We start from the raw sequence: 21,133 nt of genomic DNA on the forward strand, positions 1-21,133 counted from the left end.
GCATCTCAATGGCAGAGAGCAGCTCTCCGAGCCTCGTCGGAGAGTTATGGTGGCCTAGCTGTCATAGGTGTCTTATGTAAAATGTAGGGGTATATCTTGATCGCCGAGCAGATTAACGTGATTCATAGTCATTCGACCCGGCAGCAAAATAAGATTTGTTGTTCTGGAGGCGGTTCACAATTAGAATGTATAACGTTGCCGCATTCTCATAGTTTATTTATTTTTGGTTTCTTGCCGATCTATTTCTGTAGATAAGTGGTGGCAATACTACAAAATAATTGAGATATCGTTGTCCGTTTATAAGAAAAAACTGTTTTGTGACCTTAAAAGGCGTATCATTCATTAGCATTTCTATTAATTTACATTTAATATTTTAGAGCCTTTAAAGGTGATTTATTAGCTTTCCAAAGACAGGAACTGATCTGGTCTTTCTGGGAAAAGGGGTTACTAAAATAAATTAAAAAAAACATCTCGCCAGCTAAAATTTGCGAAGAAAAACTCATAAAAAAATATTTATTATACCTCCAACTACCATCTTTAAGATATTTTATTTTTGTATAGCTGGCCGACATTCCCACACACTCGCCTTCTCCTGCCCTGACCCTACCCAACTAAGCCAAACGAAGATATGACTGCCTTTGGGCCATCATTCATTTTGCCATGGGTTCGTGTCCATGCTAATTGCCAGTCTCATCAGGGTTTGCCAATTAAGCTCTGCAACAGGCAAACAACGGAAGGTTGCTCCGGCACATAAGGTACACAGAGAGAAAATGTTCTTATTTAATTTTTTTATAATTTATTTATTCTATTTAATTTATTTAATACAAAATTATAATGCTAAACATGTATATTTATATATAAAAGCTATTAATATTAAACAATAATAAATATTATGGAAATCATATAAACATTTTTCAAGCTATACGTTTTCTTGAAGAATTTAAGAAGGTTTTATATTTTGTAATTTTGATGTCTTTACTCGCCTAAAAGTATGCAATGACAAATACAATAGCATTCTAAGTTAAAAAAATATTTATATAAAAAAGTGGATATTTTGCATACTAATCTCAATTTATTTTACTTTCATCAAAATAAGTAACTTAAACTTTTTCAATAAAATCCAAAAAATTATATTTAAAGATTTTTTATTTGCTCTCCGTGTATCTGCGCCACTCCTCAAACTCCTGCTTTCGCTCGCTGGATGCGTGGCTGGCTTACCTGCAGAATGGTCACCATCGCCGGGGTCTCCACGGCCTGCTCCACCACCGCCTTATCCTCCTCCTATGCCATCTCCTCCTCGTTATCCGTTTCCATCCGTATCCCAGCTCTATCTGCCACTACCTCCTGCAGCCAACTCCTGCGCCGCTGCCTCTTTAGAAGAAGCGGCAACAGCAGCAGCAGCAGCAGCAGAGGCAGCGCCGGCAACAGTTTGAAACTTTCTCATTTCGGCTGGCATGGAAGAGCAGAATGGCCTCCAATGTTTCTGGCCTCATCGTCGTCTGCCCGTTTGCTGAGCGCCTAGTCGAAAATCCAACTAATTGCTTATTTTAACCCCTTGAAAACTGTGCGAACACACAGTCACACATACCCGTGTACAATGGTCTCCGGGTTTCGTGTTTATTAATTAACAACACAAAAACCCCGAACCAACAAAAGGCACCGAACATACACACACACTAACACTAACAGCAACCCAACCCTCCCCCCATCCCGCTCACTCAACCAGTTGGGCTTAATCCAAGTGCTGTCTCTGGCATATTCATTAGTGTTCATTAGTGGAACAAAATGCTCATTTACTTAACTACTCCGGGACTGGCGGCCGTGCAGATGGAGACCCATAACGAGCATTGCCGTCCCACTCCCACTTGGCACTTATCGGGGCACTCGGCAAGTCACTCGGCTCCTGCCTGAGTTGGCAATCCCCATCTCCATCTCGCTCTCGTGTTGCCAATTAAAATTCCACTTATGCCAAGTTAACTCACTTGGCTCGTTAATTGTTGTGGCTTTTTAATTGGACCCTTTTTTTGCTCCTCGTGCTGCCGCTGCCGCTGCTGCTGCTGGTACCGCTACATCCCCGGGCTCCAATTCAATTGAACAACAACGAAAGCAACTACAACAACGGCGTTTTTAATGAATAGCGCAAAACTTGTGGACTCTATGCATCCATTTAAGCCCGAAAAAGCCCCAGTCCTCCATTCTCTCACGTCCCGTCCCCCTCGAAAAAGTCCCACTCTGTGCCGTGCGGACCCACCTCCTCGTTCACTGACGAGGTTTTATTTTTTTTCTACTCTTTTTCAATGTTCCATTTGGATTGCTTATCGTTTGGGGTCGGCAGGGTTGTCGAGTTATCCATTTTGCAAAAGATAAAATATTCGGCACCAACTATTGAGCACAAGGGACTATTGCGAGATTATATAAGAAAATTTGTTTCTTGTATAGATAATATTTAAAAAGTCATTGTTTTTCGGAAGTTTACTTAATAAAAAATATTATGATTCCATTTTTTAATATATCTTAGAAAATTGGAAACAAACAAATTAAAAGTTTTTTAATAATTTAATAACGAAAAATTAAAATAAAAGAAGATACTTTAAATTATATTACAATTAAAAGAGATAAAAAGTATTACATTTTAATTAGTGTCCCTTTTGCCATGCTCGACAACCCTATTAAGTTACTCTGGCTCCATTCAACTAATGAATGGAACCGCAAGCAGCCGAGCAGCCGAGCAGCGGCAACAACAACTCGAAACAAAAACCCAACAAAAGCGCCTAATTAAAATGCATTTTCATTTGGGACGTCAGAGTGCTGCCAACCCCCATGGAAACCCCCCCTTAGGCCTATCAACTCCAGCTGTTTCCCCTTCCTGAAACTGGACAGTGGCGTATGCCTAAGGGGATTTCTTATTGTTCGTGTTCATTAGACCCTTTTGGAGGCGCCACTGATTGTCTCTTAAACCGTTATACCATTGTACACACACACATACGGGTGTATAGTAATAGGCCAGCCCCCTCCGCGCCAACCCCCCCACCATCATTCCTCTGTTCGGTCTGAATGGCTGCGGGCATATTTAATTACAAAAGCTGCTAATTAGGAAACGTACACACCCACGTTGGTTAATTTGTTTGCAAACCAATTAACTCGGCGCATAGTAGCAGGCGCACAGAAAACCGCAGATAGTCGACAGGCGAGCAGCAGCAGCAGCAAAATCAGCAGCAGCAACGGCAGCAGCAGCGGCAGCGCCAGCAGCGGCGAAAGAAACGCAGCAGCAGCAGCAGCAATATTGGTCGCTTAGCCAGTCAGTCCCTCAGTTCAATTCTGGGGGTCGTCGGAAGCCTTACGTGGACGGGATGGTTCAGTTGCTCCCGGAAAAGCAGAAAGAACTTTCCAATCCAATCGGTGGATGTGGATATGGATGGCAAACTTAACGCAACTAACTAACAACTGTTAACTAACAACCCTGGCCACAAAAGATAAGAGACCAGATGGCCAAGGGGGTGCTCAGTGGTTAAGCCAAGGGGGGGTTCCAAGGCCCATGTCTAATAAATGAAAGCGAAACTTTAATGAAAAAGTTACGTTTCATTAAACGAGTGTGCGTGTGTCGACACTGTGAGAAAATTAGGCCAAGTAATTACAGTTTTTATATGGGAAACGCAGTCAAGCAGAGAAACGTGGAAATTTTTAGATAACAAAGTTCTATATGAAAAGGTTTCAATTAGTTTAAATTAAAAAAAAAAGTAAATAAAAAAAAGGTTAATTCTATTGCAAAAAGTTATTATTATCTTGCAAAAATACTATATTCCTCATTAATCCTAATTCTTTTTTAACTTTTCACTTCATACTTTGCGCTTGTGAAATATTTTGCAGCATACTTTCTGGTAATTTATAATCGTTTGTTTAAAATACATTAAAACATTAATTTTTATTTAAAATGATTTGCTTCCAATTCCTATAAATTAATTACTTTTTTCTCAGTGCACGTTTGTTCTTAATAAATGAACCAAAGTTGGTGCAAAAACTTTCTGTCGTTCTTATTTGGCCCGTTTGGTGTTGGTATAGCTGCTGGCTTCTGGCTTCCGCAGTTGGACAGCTGTGCGTGCTAATGAGTAATAAACTGGCTTTGTTGTTTTTGCTGGCCATGGTGGAGGGTTGAGCAGCCCACAATATAACCCCCCAATTCCCCTCTCCTCTTTCCCTGGGTGGCCTAGACAAGCGGTAGACTTGAATGTCAGGCGAACAGAGCCATCGAGCAGCATACTCTGGCCCAAAAGAGAGATTGTGAATTTGGTGGGTGGGTGGGTGTAGTGACTTTTGGGGTCGGGAGAGGGTATCTGATGCCTTGACTGTTCCGCCTCGGCTTTTGCGTTAATTAGTTTTGAGCGCTTTCATTATGCAGCTACATGTGGCAAGCTAACGAGGCAGCTGGGCTTTTTATTCTGCGGCAGGAGGTATACCCATGTCCATGTCATCACCCCTCTGCCATTCTATCTTTCTCAGCGAACCTGGCAAATTCACTAATGAGCTTTTTGGCTGACTAAACAATTTGCTTTAATTACATTTTTAGCATTCTCTGATTACTTTTTAATGGTATTTTTAATGACTTACATTTCAGATGCTGACTAAAAGGAATTTAGATTCATTTAATTTGAGATAAATTAAATTTTGTAGAGATTTAAGATATTTTCTTAGATCATTTTATGAATCATTTTGAATGAATATGAATATTTTATTTAAGACTATTAAAAAAATTATAAAACAAATATAACAACTTTATAAATTAATAAAAACTTATTATAAAATATATATTTATACAGAATATTACTAAAACAAAAAAAAAAATTTAAAAATTTAGAAAGATCATTAAGTGAAATAAGTTGTCTAGAACATGAAGCAGACGAGACCTATTATAAATATTTTTAAAAATATAAAAAACTGATTCTTTTATTTATATAGAGAGTAATGCCTAGTCATAATACCCTACTCCCCGCATTAATAATAATAATATTGCTGATAAGGCAAAAAAGCTAAAGTCGATGCAATCGCATTACATAAAACGGCAACCTACGTCCATTTGCTGGACGCCCAAATGGCACTCAGCTACAAAAACATTATGGCTTATCACAAAAGAGTTAACAGACACTACAACAACAAACAAACGACTGTGAACAACAGGCAATGTGCAGGCACGTTCGCCCCCCGCAGAACCGATCCCCCCTACTGGCACGTGTGAGTTGCCCGTATAATTTTCGGTTATCGCCCGGGTCGTATTTGTTTATAGAGAACTCTTTTTTACTTTCTTTCTTTTTTTTCCGACCACCTGTTGCCGCTTGCTGAGCTCCTGATGAGCTAGCAAATAATCGATCGTCAGTTATTTATTGATTTTTGATTGATGGGCCATCAAACCCCAACGAAGCGATTCGATACGATTCCAATCGACTTGTACTAAGGTTGAGGGATAAACGGCTACTACGCGGGATCTGTGAGCATGTCGTGGCGGATTAGCTAGCTTTGGTCATGCGGCCAACAGCAAACGGCAACAGGCAGAGATCGTGGCTGGTGGAAATTTGAATAAAATTAACATTACAACAACAGTAGCTGAGGCCATAAAATGTTGATAAGCGCTTTTAACTTATCAAATGCATAAGTAGAGTTCGTTTGGTTAACTTTAGTTTATTCATTTTTGAAATGTCTATAACAGAAACCCAAGAAAATATATGTAAACATAAACACTTATGAGTCTAAGAACCAGGGGAAGGGGTATGTTGGTATATACTCGTATATGTAAATAATTTTTTTTGTGTGTTTTCCATTTTTTTTTGTATGTTTGTTTGTGACTGTATTAGCAAAACTTATGTAGCTACGCCTTAGATCTAGGCAATATTATAATGATCGTTGAAAAACCAACACCCGAAAGTATGCTATAAGTACGAACGCCACTACTTGCGACTGCCTTTGCGACACAACTGCTGTACCGCCTGCGCTGCCGCCAAGAAGCTCTTCTCAGCGCAGCGCTTGGGCCAGTCCTAGGACTCGTAAAGTAGCCGTTGATAGTGCGGCAGAACCTCATGCCGATTCACATGCAAACTAAACTCCAATGCCACTAGAACGGCAAACTCTGACGATATCAACTCCTTCCGATTCAACCGAAACACACTCTCTGTCTTCTCGATCAGACTCTTGAGGGCATCGCCCTTCACGTCGTTCATCTTAGCGCTGAGCAGCAGACAGGCGCCGGCGCACAGCTTGCGATTGCTCTTGTTGATCAGATTGGCCAGGATGAGCTTCTCGAAGTACACGTACGCCTGCGATATGGTCACCAGATCAATGCGCGAGTCCAATTTGTTAATCCTGCGCATTTCACGCTTGATGCTGTTAGTGGGAAATTAAATAAATTAGTGAAGAACTTTGAATCGATGGATTCTAGTTTACCTCCTCAATTTGCTCAATGTGAGCTGAATAGTGGGGAACTTCTCGCGGAATTTGTCGTTCAGCTCCTTCTTCAGATCCGAAGGACGCACATAGTCGATAACCGAGGTCATGTACGAGGTGAAGGTCAGCAGAGTGCGATGCTTTCCGGCAATCAACTCTGGATCGTCCAAGATGCTGGCCGAGTATTGTTGGTTCTGCAAGAAATTATATAAAATTAGTAAAGAATTAATCTGGCATAAGATCAATAAACTTACAAGTTGTCCACGAGCTGAATCTCCGCCCAGGATAACACTCTCTATATCCATATCCAATTTCATGTCCGGTGTCGGACTGGTTGCACTATTCCGGTTGTTATTCTCATACGTGAAACACCTGCGAATTTAATGATATAATTTTCAAATACCAATAATATCCAAATGATCTCAAGGTAAAGCGTGAGAGAAGGCGGGATTGGGTTAGTTGAAGCATTGTTGTTCGTTGGATGTGTGTGAGAGTGGGTGGCTGGAGGTGTGTACGTGGGGGAGGTGAAATTGGTTAGTGGACTAAAAGCATTTGGCAGTAAACCAGGCTTTGGAACTAACTACAGCTTATTCCAAAGCTAGGTTTCCTGTAAATTTGTTGTCATATTAGCTTTTTTTCAAAATTTACCATTTGCCTTGACGTTTGGTTATGGTTTTTGTGCTGAAACGAAGTAGTGCAAAGCGTTAAATGAATTAGCAAAAGTTAATGCCATATAATGATTTCAAGTTTTGTTTTTTGGGTCAACTATTACCGAACCAAAACAAAGAAAATAACTGATCATTCTAGCTTATTAAGCAAGAAAAAGTATCTTTCGATTTTTGAGTTATATAAAAGCGGAAAATGTGCTGAGTTCTAGTTTATTTTTAATTATTGGTTGGGTAATATTACGCTCGATTCTTAATGAGTCAGATTTACAGATCTGCTAGGTCAGCTTTGGAGCTGTTGACAAACACGAGGTAAAGCCAGAGTCTCCAATTACCAAGTAATTCGAGAAGGTAACAAAGAAGCATTATGTAAATACGTTTTAATGAAATCGGACTAAGAATTGTAAAAATATATTCAATTAAATTGGTTTTCTTTTCATTTCACGCAGACAAAAGGATTATTAGTCTACAGTAGTCGTTCGGTATGGCTAACCATGCATAATGACTCTTAATGGATGTTTAGAATGGTTCATGGAGATGACATAATGGAGCTGATTCAATGTGTTTGACAAAAAATGATACGAAAGAAGATCCAAATATGGTAGCAGACTGGAAGCCGGCACCAACCTCGCAATGCCATGATTCTTGAGAGCCGCCGTCCCTGTGATCTCCATTTGGTTCTCGAAGATGGAAGGATTCGCTGAGGCATTGCCATGCTTTTTGCGTTCCTTTTCATACTGACGTGAAGGTATCAGCAGATGGCCATATGATATGTCCTGTGAATAAAAAAATATTAATTAACTTTTAGTTTATGATTATTTAATAAAAGATTAGTGACATACCTGACCACTTTCGGCCTTCTGTATGCCCAGCAAATCAAACGGATCGAAGGGTGCATCATTAATGGAGCTCAATGGACGTGAAGTAGATGGATTACGACGACGACGATCCTCCTTGCGAAACTCAGCTCTGAAAGGGGGTGGATTTTAATTAGGGTTCTACTTCAAACTTTTCTTGATTTCTAATGTTAGAATCTACTATTCTAAACTATTCTTCACTCACCTTCCATTCTTGCCCTTGTAGTAGGGCAGCGACGAGAATATAAAGAACGGAATCTTGCGCGACACCAGTACCATTCGCTCATCCCTTCCCTGTCCAAGTCCCAATGCCTGGCCGGAGGTTCCTCGCCGGCTATCGCTGATCTGGACCGATTTACTCAAACTGTTCCGGAAACTGCCCGCAAAATTCCCAGCCGGAGTCAGGCTCTCCGTGCTGCTGTCGTCGGTGATATGGCTGACGCTCGATCCGCTTAAGACATAAGTGCGTTTTAGACCACCTCCCATGGCAATGCTCGAATTGGATCCCGCACGCATCCCCGGCGCCGTATTCAACCGTGCCCTCCTCTCTGGCTGCATGCTCTGATCGCTTGCCCCATTGCTGAAGGTGCTGCAAGTGAGAAGAAGGAAAGAGATTTAAAGATCGGTTAGAATTGTAGCGATCTAAGGAGCAACAGGCGCTCAAAAATGCAAGTAGCGTGAAAAACGCGCATAAAACGATACAAAGACGCGTTGGGCTGGACCTTGAAGGCGGTTCGGTTCGCCTCAAGTTGTTGGTGTTTAAAAATACGTTTTTTTTTTGGTATTTATAAATTCAATGACAAATGCCAGCGAAGAGACTCTCAGTGGTGGCTGTTCAGCTTTTAGTCAGAAAAATTAAGAAACTATGTATTTAGCTTTAATTCTTTTATATATCAAATTGTTATATATAACTTTTTTGTTTTTAAGTGTTTTTTATAAATACTGAAATATTTAAGTAATTTAATTATTAAGAGCATTTATGAAAAAAATATTTTAATCTGTAACTAAATTTTTAAAATGTAAATATTATAAATAAATTCTACACAAATAGACTTTCCCATTAAGGGCAGTTTAAATGCCTCATCTAATCTGTAACCTATACATGCATTAACAACATCTCCCTTATCTCTTGCTTTGTTTGTTGTTACTTTAGTTTTATAAATAGCTAAATTCAGCTATTTTTAAAGAGATCCGAGAAAACTCACATCTCTAAATGAGGCTCTCCTCCATTGCGATAGCCCATCGTCACACCCCTCATGCAATGATCGATATTTTCACAGGGCCGCAGAAACGAGGAGACAATCTTTCGAACGCACAAAGATTTTCCTTTATGCGTTTAAAGGGCGATCCGCTCTTATCGCTGTTGTATTTTTGGAAATCAAACAGAGCGACCGGCATTCACACTTGAAAACTCTCGCATACGCACACACACGCTAGCAACACTCACACACTTGTGCATTTGTCGAAGGGCAAACGCAACGAAAGTCAATTAGCCAACTGAAGTCGACACGTCTTGTTGGCATCTGTGCGCCTGGTTGATTACCTTGGGATAATTGGTCTAGGTCGAGGTTATTCAGTCAAAAAAAAAAAAAATTGTGGTTTTGTGGTGGTTGGGCAGTGGCAAACTCCCGTTATAATTGCTCGAGGTGACGATTCTACGTTAATTAGTTGGATGAAGTGCATGTAGCTCGTTATCCATTGAAATTCCCCAACTCACCGAGCCTCCCAACCCTTAGACAGAATTATTATGATGAAGGGTGGCGCCTAGGCTGTCATAACCCGTTAATTAGTTGGAGCATTTTAACAGGCGCCCAGAAATAGTAGCTGGAATTTTATTTTACATGCTTACAAATGTAGGAAGAAGCAGCAGAATGAGAAGAAGGATGGGGGATGACTCCAAAATGTATGTTTGTATGTATATGTGTATGTATGTATGTGTTTGGATGAAGAAAAGGGCCGAGGCAAACATTTATTTTTGTTCGTTTGCCTTTTGTGTTTCTGGTTCGTCTAACTTATTGACTCGCTAATGAGTTTGTGTGCGTTGTTGATAAGAGATTGGACAAAGTGCGTGTGGAAGCGAGATAGCAGCTATAGACCTCCATTGCAACTCAAATAACTATTCAAGTGTGCGTGTTTTAGTCCGGTTTTCCTTTGTATAGTTTTTCTATTTTAGTTTTATGTATTTTTGGAAACTCCGCCTACGAAGTTCTGGGCGCCTGTGAGCCAAACAAACAATATTTAAATTCTAACAATAGATTTGATGAATTGAAAAAATGATTGAGAATTTTTTGAATTTCTTTGTACTTCTAGTTTCATTTTTTCCAAAATATTTGAGAGTATTTATAGAAAAGTAACTAAAATGTATTTCTCCCAAAATGTTGTATGTTATGTAACAATAACAGTAACAGTGCAGCTCTGATATTAGAAGATCGCCTTAACAGATTTCCTTTACATAAAAACTTACATGTTAAGTTATACAGTACTGTTAGGACACTCATAACAAAACATAATGTTAAACAACAGACCGGTTAACAGTTTCTGTTATTAAAACAAGTCTTATGTTCGCGGGTTATAAAACAAAAACTCTGTTTAAAAATTAAGAGAAAACCATTTTAATAAAACAGAAAATGTAAAGCTTATCGCACCCAGCTGTGTACATCTCAAGATACATATACCTTTCGTCTAGAGCCTATCTCTTTGATTTTGATTTGCAAATATTGACCGAAAACTGCTACTAAAAGCTTAATTAAATATGCTTTTCACGTCTGAATACGAAAGAGCAAGCAAATAAATCATGCCCAGAGCTAAATCGAAAATACAATTTTTTAATTGCGCTATCTTTTGCTCCCTTCTCTCCCCTCTTCTACCGCTGATATAAGTACTCTCTGTGTGTGTTTGTTTGGGGCAATCAAATCAACTGAGTCAATTTCGCTTTTATCAGCAATAGCTTTTGTTATTGTCATCGTGTGTGTGCTTGTTGTTGCATTTGCCATTATCAAACGGGTATATGCAAACAGATGTTAATGGAAGTAAGTTTGTTATATAAGTTTCTGTTTGACCAGATCACGTGCCCATAAGCAGCTTAAAGGCAAGTCTTGTGCTGAAAGCTTTAACCAGAAATGCTAGGGAAACCCAATTTAAAACAATACAATATATATGTTAATTCTTGAAAACATGTTTGGGGGCAGTACAAGTTATCGAAAAAATAGTTACTAAAAACGCTAGGAAATCGCTAGTAAACCGCTTGGAAGTCGCTAATGAAACGCGTGACATTGAGATGATAAATATTATTTTTTTTTTTTTTTAGGAATATTTGTTATTATGAATAATAATTATAAATTAGTCATAAATCGTTATGAATATATACCAAGTTTTAGTACATTTTTTTTTCAAACGATAATTATTGTTTGTAAAACCTTTTTGCCTATTACCCTTTACCTAAAACAACCTATGAACATGTTATATATACTTTTAATTAACAACTAAAAAATTGATACTCGAGACTTTGTTTCGGTGAGAGATTCGGTAGAATGACGCAAATTGTTGTTACCATAATCAATCTAGCCGGCTGGCTAGACTCCTCTCACCTTCGAACAAAAGTTGATTTCGGAACGAAATGGTGTTCTAGATAAGGTGCAACACACACATTCACACCAAACTGAACCTAATCGAAGCAGTGGAAAGCGGTACGCCAGCAAGCAATAACAATAATCGTGTTAGGAAGAGAAGGCGTAACAAAAGAATAGCCTGAGCTGTAAACAAACAGTGGCAACAAAATGGAATACCAAAAAACGCTAGCGATTTCGGACGAGCAAAAACGCTCAATTTTTGCTTTGTTTGTTTACACAAGTCCAAAGTAATTACATAAAGCAAATGGGCAAAACAATGCGAGTATTTACAAGGCTGTCGATAAAAAAGAACACAAAGAAAATGGGCCGTGATGTTGATATAACATTCAACTAACCCAATTATTAAACGAATATTTTAGAATAAAAACAATTGCAAAATATTAAAATGTTCTCACTGATTGCCACATCTTCGCGAAACTTTGCTTCAACTTCAAAGTCAGTTGGCTAAAAAAAAAAACAACTTTGGCCAGAGTGGAAATCAACAAAAAACTGAACCGAGAGAGAACCCATTTTATCCGCTTTTAACTGCTTTTATTGCCAAAAAAAAAGTATAGTGTTGGTCATAAAAGTGCCGAGCGAAAGCCACCGAAACAAACAGATAAAACATAATAATGATGCGACATGGCCTGACGTGGAGTTTGAACATGTGTCGATTTAAATATAATAAGTCGCAGTTATTAGCCGATAAGAAGTTGGAGCTTTATCTCTGGTGGGGGTCTTTGTTTTTGCTGTGGGCGGCTAAATACATATACAAATGTGCAATATAGCCAACAAAGACATTGCAATAAATATATTTACGAAATGGATTAGGCGTGTCTATGTCAGCTTTTGGCTTATCGTTCATTTCTTGGCCGACAAGCGTGGCAATGGAGCTTTATGGTTATTGTCTTTGTTTGTTTTTCCTGAGCTTCAAAATGCACAGAGAGAAAAAAAAATTAGGGAACTTTTTGATAGATTTTAGGGTTTCTTAATAGTTTGTTTTTTTCCTTAATTTTCTAATGGAATGTCCAACATTATTATGTATATAAGCTTAACCCCAAACCTTGTTACCTAGTGTAAGCCAACACAAAAACAGTTTTTAAGGGTGGTTTGCGTAAACTTGAATGCATTTGAAAACTGCATCCGCTATGCACTTCAAGCTTTTTACACCACTGACACACATTTTCCCACCCTGCGGCATAAAGGAACCCCTTTGAAGAGCGACCTTGAAATACAATTTTTTCTGCAAGCCTCAAGGATTAGAACCCTTCAAACGCAAACAAGTAGTGCGAGCAGAACAAAATGAAAACAAACAAGAAGAAAAACAAGGGAAACCGGTTCTTATTACGTCGTCGATTGCATAAAACTCTGCCCTCAAGGTTACCCAGTTTGGTGGAGTGTAAGAAAGGAGAGGGGCTTTGGGGAGGGTTTTTTGCTTTGGACAGGTTTGCAGCCTCGACATTGACATTGACATTGGACAAGGCGTCGGCAGCCGCCAGGATGATGAGGGCACAAAAAGCTCCGTCCGCCCAAGTTCAATGCCAAGCTTTGCCGGCTGGTAGGATAAGCAATGAACAAAAAAAAGTATATAAGGACCACTCCCTTAAATCATATTAAAATTCCATGACGCAATCTCTGCAAAAAGGAAGTGAAAATTGAGCTTGAAAAGTAAAAAAAAAATTGTTTACGTTTTCGTTAAAGTTTTACCTTTTTTTTTATGCTTTGTTTTTCTCTCTCCTCAGCATTCCCATTCATCAAGCCAAACTCCACAAAGCAGCTCTCAGATTTCAAAACAAAAACTGGACATAAGTAGTTTGTTTTGGTTTTTCGCTTTTGCGACGCAATTTGTTTTTTGCGCCTGCGCAGCTTTTTGTGGCAAGATTCCCACACACCAAAAAAAAAATGCGGCCATCTCATATAACATAATATTTTCGTTTGCAACAATTTGTCGATTCAACAAGTTCTGCAATTATCAAATTGTTATACCCATTCCGGAGCGGATATAGTAAGTGTAACTCTAGATTGGTGGGTAAAATTAGAAAAATTGTTTGTGTTCTTCTTGAGAGGAAAATATTTTTGTTTTTATGAGATGCGAAATGAGAGATGCTGGGAGAACTAAGGAATTTTTTAACAAATATTTGAAGAATTTTCTACTTCATGAAATGGCGGAAATTCCCCCTTTGTTATTCACCAAGTGAGTCACATTAATTGGACTCTCTTTATCTTACATATATCAGAAATGACTTTGCTTTTATAAAGACAAAGGGTAAATACAACCTGCAACTAAGTATTTATATCACCTGACTTAAGGAAACCCTAAAATTGTCTTTAACGTCAATGGGCTGCCTTATCGTATGATTTGGTAATCTCGGAAACCTCGATCGTTTCCACATGGCAGATAAACTTGGTTGATTGTTAAAGATCTGTTGATATGGTAGTATAGGTTATATATCAAGATCTTTTCTAACTAATCTTATCTGCTGAATGTCATATGTAGATATGTCAATATATAATTAATAGATGGTCATTGTGAGACTATAAGGTGCACAAAAATAAAGAAAAAATGTAAATTGTAAACAGAAAGATGGAGTTTTGGAGGTTGATAAGAAATTGTAACCTGAATTTGTAAAGTTTTTAAGCAGAATTCGTTAATTTTTATTACTGCATTGTTTTCAGTTTGCACTGTCTTATAAATAAATTTATTCATTGACTGATTATTGATTAGCCTGCAGCCCAAACTTTAGAGCTGCAAACTTAAGATGCAAATTTTAGGAGGCTTTTGGTTTAATAGGCTAGTGAAAACTACTATTTGGCAATTTTTATTATAAAAAAAAACATTTAAAAATATTTTTAATTTATTTTAATGAGTACTATAATTTATTAAATTTAACCTTCAGTTTATAGTAATTCCCAAGCTAAGCCAAAAATCCTCAATTTTTGTTACAAACAAATAAATCTAATTTATTTTAATGTCAAGCCTTTATTTATGGTAAACGCCTAGCTAACTAAGCCCAAAAAGCCTAAGAAAACGATTTCCCCAAGCAAGTCCTCAAATTTTGTTATAAACAAATAAATAAATTCAAATAATTTAAATTAGTATCAGTTTTTACTAATGTCAACCCCTAATTTATAGTAAACAAGAGGAAACGCTATAGTCGGATGTCGCGACTATAAGATACCCGTTACTGTTTTACAAAATTTTAAAATATTATTTTGCTAGTGGAAATTCACAATGCGCCACCTATTGTCAGAGGAAGTATGTTGAGTATGCTTATAGTGACGTCACTGCCCATGTGAGGCCTTATAACCTTAATTTCTTCATAAATAGCGAAATAACGTTAACGATTTGAAAAATCTTTTGTAAATCGATAGATATTAACAGAAATAAGTTACACAAGGTCAAACGAAGGGACTTATAATAATATTATAGACGCCACAGTTTTCCGCGGTTTGTGGGCGTTAGAGTGGGCGTGGCTGGGTGCGACTTCGTGGCAAGTTGCAGAGGCATCTCCTTAATACGTGTTCCTAAGCAAAATTGTGTAGCTTTTATAGTTTTCGAGATTTTTGCATTTTTGGTTTTTCGGGTTTTGTGGGCGTTAGAGTGGGCGTGGCTTGATCGGAAAAAAACAATTCGCATTTGGAGCATCATAGAAATCTACATGCTTAATCCGAACTCTTTATCTCTTGTAGTTACCGAGATATCAGCTTTTCTAGAAAATCCGAAAACCGTCTTTTGAGCCTTGTGGGCGTATGGGTGGGTGTGGCCGGATAGTAGTACCACTATAAGATGAGTTGCCATCTATAGATTATACTTTCTGAATTTCAACTTTCTAACTGCAATAGTTCCTGAGATTTCAGCAATTTTAGTTTTTTGCGATTTGTGGGCGTTAGAGTGGGCGTGGCAGGATGCTGTAATAAACTTGCGCTGTCCCGGGACCTCAAGAATCTTCATGCCTAATCTCAACGTTGTATATGTTATAGTTCCTGAGATCTTAGCGTTCATACGGACGGACGGACGGACGGACGGACGGACGGACGGACGGACGGACGGACGGACAGACGGACATGGCTCAATCGACTTCGCTATTGATCCTGATCAAGAATATATATACTTTATAGGGTCGCAAAAGCTTCCTTCTATCTGTTACATACTTTTCAACGAATCTAGTATACCCTTTTACTCTACGAGTAACGGGTATAAATACCAAGCTAACTAAAACCAAAAACAGCCGGGAAAATGATTTGCCCCAGCAAATGGCAATGACAGGTCGCTGACAAGCCAATTGGCTAAAAGCCAACTGCATATGCCTAATGCAATCCTCAAGCCTCCCCCGAACAGATGACAATAAGTTAGACCCTCCCCATGCCGTACCAAAAACGGGTTAGCCACCAGTTGAGTGGCGGCAACACGCGAAAGAAACCGAAAACGCTAGAGGCAGCAGCAAATGCCGAAGCGCCAGCGGAGCGGCGCAACTGCAAAGCTGCATAAGAAACAAGGTCAGTTTGTCAACGAGTTCAACGAAACTTGTCTCTCATGGCATTGGTAGTGAAAGCTCTGGGATGCATTTTAGCTTTTTTCTTCTTCTTCTTCTTCTTTTTCTTTTCTCCAAGCAGAGAAAGACAAAGAAAAGTAAGGAAGGAGAGCGGAAGTTCAAGGAGGATTACGAGCGTTTCGCGAGCGATTTACGAGCGATTCATTGGGCGGCTTTCGCATTTTTGACATTGCGTAATTATTGCGTGTTTATTGGCCTGTCTACCTAGATAGTCAATTGCTATGATTCATTGGTGACAGGTCGTTTAAGTGCCGGGACAAAACCGCGCCTCTCTAACACACAAAAGCTCCGAATTAAACGTAAACTAAACGCCGGCATGCAATTCAATTCAAACAATTGTTTGCACAGCTTTTTTTTTTTTCGTTGGGCACGCTCTCTAATTTACGTTAATTGAGCTGGCACACGTCCGATGAATGGAAGCAAGCTTCTCACCCTTTATTTAGATATATTTTTGAGGGGCGATATTTTTAGCGCCAAGTGACCAGCAACAGACCGACCCCCCAATTATGCACCATCAGGCGTTGAAAACGTGCAAATCCCTCGACATCTGGGAAAATTGCTCTCTCTCTCTCTCGCTCTCTAATATATTCAAATTTTCGCACAAAACTGAATTTTAAAAATATTTTTCGATTTCACACACCACCCAAGGGGTGCGAACATTGTTTTGTTTTCACGGTATTTTGATCAAACTGAGACTTTTGTAAGCAAATTAGAGACCAAGTGTCAATTGGCAAACGCAAACTTAAGCGGAAATTTCAATTAACAAAACGAGAAGGAAAATCGATGCCAATTATGACGACAGCTTAATTGAATTGAACAAAAGTTCAGTGATCAAGCTTTATGATTCATATTTCATAGCCAGAATTTATTTTTATATACCAACAAAGAGCAAACAGAATTTCCCTCGCATTTATAGAAAATATTAAACAATTTATGGGGAAAAACGTGTTCATTTGACGTCAGTTGTCAATCTATTTTCATGAGTCTTGAGGAGTGCATAATCATAGGAAAACTTAGCGTTTTCAAGATCAGGAATTTTTTTTCACATTTCCTTGATCTTTTCAATGGAAATGTAAGAACTTTTTCAAGGTTTATAGCTTTTACCTTATTGATCACCTAATTATTAATCATTTTTAAGGTGCGTAATTTAGTTTAATGGAACTTTTTGAACTTTGTAAAGAAAAGTTTTTGTTTATATTATTTGAACTATAAAAGAATAGGCCAGTAAATAACCATTAACTTAGTCTTCATAATTAGTAATAGAAATAGTTCAAGTTTTGGTTTTAACATCAAAGATCCCTAAGCTTCTTCATTTTTTAACAACTGTTTTCTAAAAACTGATAGTAAACCATTTTTAGGCTTTTGGATAGTTCTTCTAGGATGATGCAACACTATAGATACGAGGTGTGTTCAAAAAGTAAGGTGACTCTTCAAATTTCGCGAATTTCAAATTTTTCGATTATCGATTTTTTTGTTTTGTTATATTGGTACACTCTTCCCTAACATCTGTACCAAGTTTCAATGGAACATCCTCTTTTGTTTGGTTGTGAGAGGCGTAAAGTTACAAGTTATTTTGCGAGCTCGGCGATTTTTTGCTATCGAAAAATATGGATCAAAGGATTTGGATTTTTTGGCCAAAAACAACACCACAATAATGCCTCAGCCACCATATTCACCGGATTTGGCCCCATGTGACTTTTTCTTGTTCCCAAAACTGAAGATAATCGAAAAATTTGAAAAATTTGAAATTTGAAAAGTCACCTTACTTTTTGAACACACCTCGTATAACTTCTAAAAGGTTTCGATAATCGAAAAATTTGAAATTCGCGAAATTTGAAGAGTCACCTTACTTTTTGAACACACCTCGTATGCTGGATTTTCTTTAAAGAACGCAATGACAAGTCATTTCTTATTATCAAAAACTTAAAGATTACTCACCGTTCCCTTAGCGGCAATAGCTTGTTGCCTGCTCCACCGGCGACGCCACCGCCGCTGCCCAGATTGGACACCTTGAGCGGTATCTTCACGCTGTCCGAATCGCTGCCGCTCTCGGCACCCGATCCTCCGCTGCCGGCGGTGCAACTTCGTGCCTGCCGCTGTTGCTGTTGCAACTTATGCTGCAACTGTTGTTGCTGCTGCTGCTGCTGTTGGAGCTTAATGCTCATATTGCCACTGCCCGGTGCCTGGTGATTCTGACGACCCGACGAGGTCGGGCGCTTTATGTTGCGTCTCTCGGCCGGCACAATGCTGCTGCAATTGTGTTCGGCGGCCGGCATGACGTTCATCAAGTATTGACCCATATTTTCAATTTCACTAAAATGCCCGTCCCCATCGCTGGCACCGGTGGCGCAGTCCTCCAGTCCGATACCAATTCCGATGCCATCATCGATGCCCACATGGACATCGGCGCTGCATAGGAGCGGCGAGCATAGTGAGCCATTCTGCTGCTGATGTTGTTGCTGTTGCTGCTGTTGTTGATGTTGCTGCTGCTGGTGATGTTGCCGCTGCTGCTGCTGGTGTTGGGTATTATGTTGCTGCTGCTGCGGATGGTGCCGCTTCTGGTGGTTATGATGCGTCGCCGAGTGGCTACGCTGATGGTGGTGTTGCTGATAGTGCGGATGAAAGCCCCCCGAGCCGAGTCCCAGCGAGGATGGGTTCTTATTCTGGTTGCAGAGCAGGCTGCTGCCGAATGTTGCGCCGAATTTGGTGTCCCGATGGGTGCCATCTAACGAGATATTCGATAGGAACGAGATCGCAGCCAGTCTGCGCCTGTGTCTCGTCTTGTTGAGCGAACTTGCCATTAGGCGATTAACCCTTAATAACCAAGCGAGATTAACCGAAGTGGATTCTGTATTTGTGTGTGTGGGGTGTGGGTTAAGTCCCTTCTTCCTATACCAATATTTATACTATATACTGTATCGGAATGTGATGTTGCACTTTTCTTTCTGGAACACTCTTCGCGATTCTTCACAAAACTGGTTTCGATTATGATTACTTTTTTTTTTGTTAACTCTTTTTTCTGCTTTTTTTCTACTTTTCTTGATCGAATCAATTAAGTTTTTTAGTCTCTAACTTAGCAGACGAATTAAAAAACAAACTACTTGAACGCGACATGATGACAGATTTATAGAACTTTTTAAGGCGGAAGAAAAAATTGGAATTTTTTAATATTTATGCACTTTTATTAACTAGCGTTTTTTAACTGCGTCGTTGCGTTGCTTTGGCTGCAAGTAGAAATAAGAATAGAAGAGAGGAATGGAATCAATAAATGCGGCGATAAAAAGCAGCAGGAAAGCTGCTTTTGGCCAAGAGAAGCTTTGGCAGGGTATTTTCTGGAATATACTTTGTAGTTTACTAGGTTGCCAGGGGATATAAAGGGTATGCAGTCTTACTGTTTTTATGACAGTTTAAGCTAACTTATTTTAATAATTAAGTATAAAAGGTTTTGAGCTGAGAAAAATTAAGAAAGTATATGGATTATAGCACTATTTTTACCTATTATTAGGATGATAAACGGCGCTTTAAGGCAGGTTTATGGAGGGATATATAAAATCACCATATAAGTTAATTTTTCAATAATTCTCTTGAAATTTACTAGTTAAAATATTAACTAATTTAGGTTTTATCTAACTTGGCGGAACTTAAATTAAAAGAGGATCTTTTCTTTTCTTTAATTTTATATAAAAAAAATTTAAAATAAATCAATATTTTTACTGTGATTTTTACAAGCTGGATGCAGAAGTCGTAAAACTCAGTTGCCAAAGACAAAGAAAGCTTTCTTGCTGGCTGCAAAAAAAGCTGCATGCGGCTCAAAGCTGCAGAGAGTTGTTTTTGTTGTTGTTGGTGGGTGGCTCAGTGTGTCAGTTTTGTGGGTGGCAACAGCCATATGAGAGAAAAAGAGAAAGAGAGAGTAGGCCAAAACCGGCAATGAAAATCTAAGCGCTTTTCCGCTTTTCCTTCTGTTTACATTAAATCGGGAGGCCCTAAAATGCCGAAAAATTTCCCTTTACCAACAACAGGGAATGGAAATTTTTCGTAAAACCATCAGAAACAGCTGTTTCGAAGCAGGGAAATAGATTTTCCCGAGGGTAGTTTTTACTTTAGATCTAGTCTAATTGGATTTAGCTGGACCAATTGGAATGCGGGAAACACAAGTTTAAACCTGTCCAAATAAATGTTATAAAAAAATCAATGCAAGAACAAGTGTGTGCGAAAATATTTATGACACCCACCCACTGACACACACACACACACATATGCACGTGTGACGTGTTTTTTCTTCTCGATTTCCTTTTATTTAACTTACCACTTTGTTTCCTTTTCGCCCGGTCGTTAAGTGTTATTTTAAACTTTTGTCGATTGATAGTCGTTCTATGCTGAGAAATGTTTCAAGCGCGTCATTTTGGTCTATTTATATATTTTCGTGGATTTTCGAAAGACTTTGATTTTTCGCTTTTTTTCGGCTGCCAACTCGCCTGCGCTCCTCACTCTCTCTCTCGTTCTCTCTAGCGCTCTCTTTCGCGCGCCTATGTGTGTTGGTGCACTCACGCAGTTGCCTTCGTTGCGTAAATTATGCAAAAATGCAAGCCAATTGCAATGTGTTTATAAAAACTTTAGATACGATCCGTTTAACACGATTTTTTGTGATTTTACGAGCGCGTTAAGTGGACTCTTTGGAATACGAAAACCGTATGAAAATCAAATTATCAGCCGCAGCGACGATGGGCTTCCGACATAAATTCACAAACTGAGCCAGTGTTGGAAAGCCTACGGTTGACTGAATACCACTTTAAACGGGATGCAAAAAATACTTCTGCGGTATTCTAGAAAAATCATTTCGATTGTTTATGTTTTTTTTAAAATTATAATTGTTTTTAAAAGTTACAACCCAATTGTATTTCTATTTTATCTATATTCACGGAATCTTCTATAAAAAAACGTATTTATAGAAAAGTAAATATATAAAAATAAATTAAAGACAGTAACTATTGTTACAATCTGTATGATTCTTATTATAAAAA

The 21,133-nt window shown here is 38.7% G+C and overlaps 1 protein-coding gene across 2 annotated transcripts; it reads right to left on the reverse strand.

Moving 5' to 3' along the window:
- Positions 1–5,654: 5,654 nt before the first annotated feature.
- Positions 5,655–20,873, reverse strand: LOC108106661 (CDK5 and ABL1 enzyme substrate 1). Of its 2 annotated transcripts, XM_017213885.2 has the most exons (9): positions 20,419–20,873; positions 18,051–19,336; positions 8,157–8,540; positions 7,937–8,063; positions 7,722–7,870; positions 7,078–7,110; positions 6,684–6,801; positions 6,430–6,623; positions 5,655–6,369 (listed from the first exon to the last, which is right to left on the reverse strand). In XM_017213885.2, the coding sequence occupies exons 2-9, from the start codon at positions 18,911–18,913 to the stop codon at positions 6,024–6,026; spliced, it is 2,214 nt and encodes a 737-aa protein (XP_017069374.1). In that variant the 5' UTR covers positions 18,914–19,336; positions 20,419–20,873; the 3' UTR covers positions 5,655–6,023. The 2 variants fall into 2 exon arrangements, with proteins under 2 accessions (XP_017069374.1, XP_017069375.1); XM_017213886.2 differs by lacking the exon at positions 7,078–7,110.
- Between the last annotated feature and the right edge of the window lie 260 nt (positions 20,874–21,133).

The sequence above is a fragment of the Drosophila eugracilis genome, unplaced genomic scaffold (assembly GCF_018153835.1).
Source record: "Drosophila eugracilis isolate 14026-0451.02 unplaced genomic scaffold, ASM1815383v1 contig_1765, whole genome shotgun sequence".
Lineage (NCBI taxonomy): Eukaryota > Metazoa > Arthropoda > Insecta > Diptera > Drosophilidae > Drosophila > Drosophila eugracilis.

Bases quoted from the DNA above. Each gene is read 5' to 3' on its own strand.
- LOC108106661 (XM_017213885.2), bottom strand. From the start codon at position 18,913: ATGGCAAGTTCGCTCAACAAGACGAGACACAGGCGCAGACTGGCTGCG. The intron at 8,541-18,050 runs GTGAGTAATCTT...TCTCACTTGCAG, and splicing joins CTATTGCCGCTAAGGGAACG to CACCTTCAGCAATGGGGCAA. The intron at 8,064-8,156 runs GTGAGTGAAGAA...ACCCCCTTTCAG, and splicing joins TACAAGGGCAAGAATGGAAG to AGCTGAGTTTCGCAAGGAGG.